General features: G+C 41.4%; 1 protein-coding gene across 1 annotated transcript in view; it reads left to right on the forward strand.

Moving 5' to 3' along the window:
• Positions 1 to 7,500, forward strand: part of akap6 (A kinase (PRKA) anchor protein 6) — a 158,865-nt gene that overhangs the window by 86,715 nt on the left and 64,650 nt on the right. The window contains 1 exon segment of the mRNA XM_054614454.1: positions 4,272 to 4,392. Coding sequence (XP_054470429.1) covers positions 4,272 to 4,392 — 121 coding nt within the window.

A 7,500-nucleotide genomic window follows, 5' to 3' on the forward strand; every position in this document is an offset into this window, starting at 1 on the left:
CTCTGAGAGTCCTGTTTTTGCTGACCTTTGTGGTTTTACTCACCCCTGCCTGGCTGCGGTGATGTAGAAGTGTACTCCACTCTGTGTCAGTACACCGTGACATCATCTGACCACACCCACATGCACCCATCAGTGGTCAAAGGTGCAACAGAGCAGAGAGTGAAACACTGATTTTCAGCCTGGCACTCTTTCAATTTTAAAGAGAATTACCAAACACTTTAAGGTTTGAACACATCCTGACATTATGACTAGTTTTTGTCCTACTGGACTTCAAACTGAGTATGATGGACAAAACAACATGTAAGACGCAGGAGAATCACTTTAATTACATTTTGAGGAAATAAAACTTCATCTTCACTTTGTGAAATGTCCGTGTAACTCGTGTAGATATCACAATTTCACATGATACCTGCTACATTTTTTTATATCTAGTGTTGACGGGAATTATGACGAGCTAGAAGTGAATAATAGATTCCTGTAATTCGAGTTTCCTCGAGTGACTGAATGTCAGAACGGTTCTCCGTAACACTCCCACGCGCTCCGTCAGCGCCGCGTGACAGAAAGCGAACCTGACACTTCAAACGCTCCGTAACTGTCCCGGTGTCGAACGCAGCCCCGCAGTGCCACCGCGTCACTCCTTCCTCTCCGATTTGTCTGTTTTCTCGTCTTCCACGCCCCGAGAGATCCTGTTTTACAAAGCGTTTAGTTAACATTAGTACGAGAACAAGACGGAAACGGGGGAGAGGAGGGGGAGGGGAGGGAGGGAGGGAGTGGAGAAACGACAAACGACAAGAGAAAACAATCTGTGCGAGTGTTGTATCTGCTTCATCTGTCGGAGTCGGTAAAGGGCCGCTCTGCTCGACGCATAATGAGGAACGCCGCCTCGGGGGAAGGAAGCAGCGCTCGCTTCCTTTGCTTTCTTCTTCTCTGTTTGGTTTTTAGTTTAGTGAGAATAACTGGCAGCGGAGGACGAGGAAGAGATGGTGAAGATGTGATTTAGTTCAATGTAGGAAGAGATGGGAGGAAGTAAGAGGAGGAAAGAGATGGTGAAGATGTGATTTAGTTCAATGTAGCTGACGAGGAGACGATGATGGAGGGATGGAAAGGACGAGGAGGAGTGAGGAAGAGGTGTAGACAGAGAGTTAGTTGAAAGAGGAAGTTAAGAGACAGATAGAAGAGTTAAGAGACATGTAGAAGAGTTAAGAGACGGATAGAAGAGTTAAGAGACAGATAGAAGAGTTAAGAGACATGTAGGAGAGTTAAGAGACGGGTAGAAGAGTTAAGAGACGGGTAGAAGAGTTAAGAGACGGGTAGAAGATGAGACAAATTTGAAAGTAAAAGACGTTTTTATGAATTGAAGACATTTAGGTAAGTCAGGACGGCTTTGGTAGTCAGCGACAATTTTGATTTATCTTTAGGCGGTGAGGACATTTTGGTCAATAGGGAAATTTAGGGAAATTTAAACATTTTTGGAAAGGGATGACATTTTCAAATGTTCAGAAAGTTTGGAGATTTGGGGAGAAAATGAGTTTCATGAAATTGAAGGAAGTTTTGGAGAGTCTGGACATTTGAGGAAATTTGAACATTTTTCTTAAGTGATGGCATTTCTCAAAACGGTGGAGGATATTTTCTCTGGTTCCTCACTTCTCCAAAGGCTGTGTGAGGGTTAAGAGGGAATCATGGGTATTAAATGAACAGGTAGAGAAACATAAACATGTTTTCTTTTCATTTTTTAGTGAATCAGTCTGAATCACATCTTCAGGATGAATCAAACTGAAACAGAGAGAGATGGAGGTGTTTATCTCTTTCTCTTGTTTCTTTAATTTCATTCATAGTTTACTGTCTCTGCTTTGATGGCAGGTCAAGTTCCTGTGTGTGTGTGTGTGTGTACTTGTTTAGTGTTTAATGTGTGCATTGCATTCTGGGTACCTGTGTGTGTGCATGTTATTAGTGGGCGTTTGTTTGGGTTCTTTTGTGTTTTTCACTCATTGTTTTCATGTATGTGTTTTAAAGAGTGTGTTCATGTCGACTAGCGTGTACGTAGAGTGTGTTTGTGTGTGTGTGTGTGTGTGTGTTTTGTGTGTGTTAGTGTTGTCGCGGAAACGCCGTGGGCCTGACAGAGCTGTCAACCTGTCGTCGTCAGCGACCGGAGAATTCCAAACAATTTCACTGCTAATGTTGAGAAACATGTTGGCGATCCCCGAGACGGAAAAAAACGCATATATAAATAATAAACACACACACACACACACACACACACACACACACACACACACACCTCAACAAAACGGCTGACAGTAATGTGTGTGTTTGAGCAATCGGCCCTGTTCCAGCAGCATAAATATTTGATGTGATCCTGTGTCAAGAGGAGGAGGAGGAGGAGGTGAGAGTGGGAGGAGTGAGGCAGAAAAGGGGGAGGCAAAATAATGTGGGAAAGAAGAGGAGAAAGGATGAGGAAGAGGAGGTGAACAAAAGAATGTGGACAATATGAGAGGATGTGGGAGGGAGAGCAATGACAGGGGGGAGTAAGGGAGGGAGAATAAAGTGGAGGTGAAATGTGGAAAAGAGGAGGAAGGATGGGGATGAAACAGGAAGAGGAAAAAGAAGGGAGAAGGAGGAACTAGGAAGTAGAGAGGAAATAAATGAAAATTGATGATGATGAAGTGTCTCTTCAAAGTCCACTTCCAAGCAAAACCAAGGACTGTATGACTGAAGAAATGATATTTGATGAATACAATCACTTAACACGACTTAAATCGATCTATATTATTAAGAAAAATGTATTTCCTGCCAAGATGGAAGTTTATTTTGAAAAGAGAAACAGAAACAGATATTAACACGTGATGCTGGTCTTTAGTAGCATTCATAACCCTTTTGTAAGATTCATGCGAACCGTTTTGTGAGGAGTGGAAACTGACACTAAAGGGGAACCTAGATTTTGTTGATTTCATCATTTTTGGGCTAAAAAAGTAGACGTTGTCCTTTTTAAAGTTTATTTTTTGTCTACTTTAATTATGTTTATTTTTGTTATTTCCTTCTTTGTTGTTCTGTATCCCACAGACAAAGCTAATACCCTTAAAAGTCCTGTATTTACAACTTGGATCAAAGATTTGTGTCTGTGTTTTAATTGTTAAGAGGACATTCATGCTCATTATCATGTTGTCCAGTGGAATCATAAGCATTAACTCAGACAGGAACAATCCAACATTTGAGTCAAACTACCGTCATACAGTCTGTTTGGTTGTAACTGGTTTGTCCCACCATGAACCAGGTCGTCCAACACTAGTTTTGACATAAGAGGTGAAGTTGCAGCTCAACAAGTGCCGGAAAAGATTAGTCATCAAACCTCAGAAGTCAGATGACAAAACCGTTCATAGCTCTTCCAAACCGTCGGGGTAATTGTGTAAAAATGGGGGATAATGGTTCCAGCTTTCAGACAGTCTCTCTCCTGGAAGACTTTTATAGTGTTGCACAAAAAGTGATAGAAATAGTTGTTTAAAGATTGAAAAAGAGAGCTTGAGAGTTCAAACTCACCTCAGACAATCACTGCATGAAGTGGGAATAAATGTCGGTATTTGGAAAGTTACAGGTGTTGCCACACAGCTGATGTCATGAACTAAAGTAACTGAACCACAGGTGTAAAAACAACCTAAGACACAGAAGAATTAATACTTTGATTGATTTTGTGTTTTTAAAAGAGAGGAAGGAACCAAAAGCATCTCTCTTAACTGCAGCAACCCAGAAAACTGGACTGGACCAAGTCTCCACTTCCACCTGACGTTTCATTTCATTCCAAATAACCCAATAACCTTTGACCCCCTCTCCACTGAGTCCTGGTCTCTTCTGTGACGTATCTTAAGTTTGGTTTACCTTTGCAAACCTGCAGGAGAAGCATCACAGGACGTTCTGTCCTCACAAGAGAACCCAGTCGAGCTACAAGACGTAAATAACTTCTTGTTGGAAAAGATTTTAGTTTGAGTTCAAACAGCAGCTGAAAACCGACTGTGTGAGTCTGCATTTATCTGCCGCCGTCTCTCTCTCGTTCCAGTTTGCATTTTTAGCCTCGTTCTTTATCAACATAACAAGACGCATATGTCTCTCGTCGCCGCGGGACAAAAACAATATTACAATAATACAAGAAAACGACAGCAGAAAGAAGAACATGTAGGAAACACAATATGAATAAAAGAGAAAAGAAAATTAAATTACAACAATAATGCAGCTTAATAATCTCTCTCTCTCTCTCTCTCTCTCTCTCTCACTGTCTTCAGTCTGCAGGAGTTTGAAGCAGAGTACCAGGAGCTCTGGGATTGGCTGATGGACATGGACGCCATGGTAACAGACAGTCACCAGCTGATGATGTCAGAGGAGCAGAGACATCACCTCTTCAAGGTAAGACGAGCTCTGTTGTCTGTCTGAAAGGTCATCAAAGATCCTGCTGGAACCAGAATAAATACAGGAACCCCCTTTAGATGACCTCTTGTATTTTAAAGGTTTGTCCACGACTCACATGGTTTTAAAGGACGTTTGTGGCTCCTCTTCTCTGACTCACATGTGGCCCATGTCTCTGATCATCTTGTCCAAATATCCAAACCTGCAGACAGACCTTTGTGTTTTCCGTGAGGGCATTTTGTTGAACCGGCAGCACAAGACACATGTCGTCATGGATGTTTCCCAAGAAAAGCATCCGTTCTCTCACCTGATTCAGATCATTCCAACCTCGGTACGTCGTGTTCTGTCTGCGACATGAAGCCAAACACAACAGTTATCTTTCAGATTACAGAAGCTCATACAGTTGAAGTCTTCTCACACTCTCTCTTCTCCTCTGAACTCACGGCTCGTCGGCTTGGCTGTGATGTCACAAATCTCCCATCAGCCACCTCTGCCTCAGTCTAGGACTGTCTGTTAATCACAACGTGTAACGATGTAGAAACAGAGAGCCGGCCGGAGTAAATGATGTCCTCCCACTTCTCATTCATCCATCAATTTGTCTGTCTCCCCCCATCCCTCCCCCTCCTTACACCTCACCCTTTTTCCAGCCAATCACACACACACACACACACACACACACACACACACACACACACACACACACACACACACACACACACACACACACACACACACACACACACACACACACAGTAACACACACAGACACACACACCGTCTTCATCCTCACCAAGGAGAATGGGATTACAAGGCATAGCATCCCTCATAACTATACCAGACTAAAGTGTGTGTGTGTGTGTGTGTGTGTGTGTGTGTGTGTGTGTGTGTGTGTGTGTGTGTGTGTGTGTGTGTGTGTGTGTGTGTGTGTGTGTGTGTGTGTGTGTGTGTAATGACTTCACTGCAGCCAAATGAGTCAGAAAGGAGAACAGCATGTGTTACGATTAGAGATCTGAGTCATCCTCTTCTGTCCTTCACACACATGTAGACACACACACACACACACACACACACACACACACACACACACACACACACACACACACACACACACACACACACACACACACACACACACACACACAGTCACACAGCTCTGGCACTCTACAAAACCAGCTTTTTCTTAAGAAATTTTTATCAAGCCAAATGAAGTAATCAGCTGATGATTCAACATGTGTCCGATGCAAATTAACTTGTCTGAGAAATTTTCATGAATCAAATTCTGGGGAATAAAAAAAAGGCTTATTTAACTTTATATGTGATATAAAACAAGACGTAACTGACAGAGCTGTTGTTGGTGTCACGTGTTAGCTAAATGAAAGCCTGGTTAGGCTTATGTACCATCACGTTATGTTCATTTTATCAATGATTTCCAAACTGAAAATTGGAGAAACAACGCTGATGATGAATGATGAAGGCACTTGCAAAAGACGAGATAGTAGAAAATGTAAAGCATACTTTGTGTTTCATTTTACACTTTTTACTTTAAGATTTAATCAAAAAACATTTTTTTTCTATTTCAAAAACGGAACCAAAACACAGGTAGATAATACTGAAACAAGATTAAAATCAAACCCTCTGAACTAAAAAGAAATCTGGTTTGATCTGAAATCAAACGCTATTATGAAGCTTGTTTATTGTTGTTTATAACTACGTGGTTTTGTTTCCTAAACTTTCGTTTTAAAACATAATTTCATCCCAAAAAACCGTCATTCTCAGCGAAACGTGACAAAAAGACAATTAGCTTCCGTTTACACGGATCTCCAGACTATTTAATGAACTGCAGTGAGACTGAGTTGTTTTATAAAATACACTCAGTAACTCCTAAAAAACATGTCGCTCTGCTGACATCTCATTCTCTCTTTACCCAGAAGGCACTGCTGCGAACCAACACGTAACTTTGTGTTTTGTTTTCCGTTCTTTCTCTCTCTTCGTCCAAACTTTTTTTTCCGTGTGTGTGTGCAGACATGATTTATTTAGTGGCCGATGAGACTCACCTGGCCTGCGAATTATTGATAAGTGTAAAGATGAACCTAATTTCTCCATAGGAGTCACACTTAAATATTCATCTCTGTATGAATATTCATGGCGGCGATGATGCGTGCATGAATTTTAGATGACTCTGGAATCGCTGGGCATTCTTCTTCTTCTTCTTCTCTCTTTCTTTTTTTTTTTTTGATGTGTCAACTCTGCTGTTAAAATATTGATGTGGAGCTCGACAGCGTCTCCTCGCCCGGTCCAAGGTCGCTCTCATACTGTTTCTGTCCTCCACCAACACTCAGAGCTACACAGACAACGGCTATGTACTGTAAGCTGCTTATACATGGCCATTTATATCGTATATATATCACTTTGTTAGATTCTATATGTTGGATCTATTACTTATTTAAGTATTTATATATTTTACTTAACCAAAAGACACCTCACTACACTGTAAAACCCCCGGTTCTGCAGAGTGAAGTCACTGCTTCATGTGTTAAAGCTGCATTCTCTCTAGTGTCCACCAGGGGGCGACTCCTCTGGTCGTATAGAAGTCTATGAGAAAATGACTCTACTTCTCTCTTGATTTATTCCCTCAGTAAACATTGTAAACATGAGTTTATGGTCTCAATCTCTAGTTTCAAGTCTTCTTCAATACAGCATGATGTTCATTTAGTAAATGATGCTCCATTTAGAGTCAAACAGACCATAAAGCAGGGGATGCTTTAGGGCGGGGCTACACACTGATTGACAGGTCGACACCAGAGACGTATACGGCGTCTCTAGGTCACTCCTCCTCAGTCCATATATGGTCACTTCCTGTTCATCAAATGCAAAAAAGCTGTATTGTTGTTTTCTGAGTGATTAATCTAAACTCTGAAGATTTTTTTAAAGTTATATGAATTCATGTTAAAAGTTATTTCTAACAGACCAACACTAGAGTCTGTGAGTTGGTTATCTATATGTTTAAGTGTCATGTGTAGTCATTTGAACAAGGGCAGGACAGATGCATGCTGGGAGATTTCACCACCACCAACCGTCTGTGTGTGTGTTTGAGCGCTGCAAAAAAAA

Source organism: Anoplopoma fimbria, chromosome 15 (assembly GCF_027596085.1).
Source record: "Anoplopoma fimbria isolate UVic2021 breed Golden Eagle Sablefish chromosome 15, Afim_UVic_2022, whole genome shotgun sequence".
In the NCBI taxonomy this organism is placed as follows: domain Eukaryota; kingdom Metazoa; phylum Chordata; class Actinopteri; order Perciformes; family Anoplopomatidae; genus Anoplopoma; species Anoplopoma fimbria.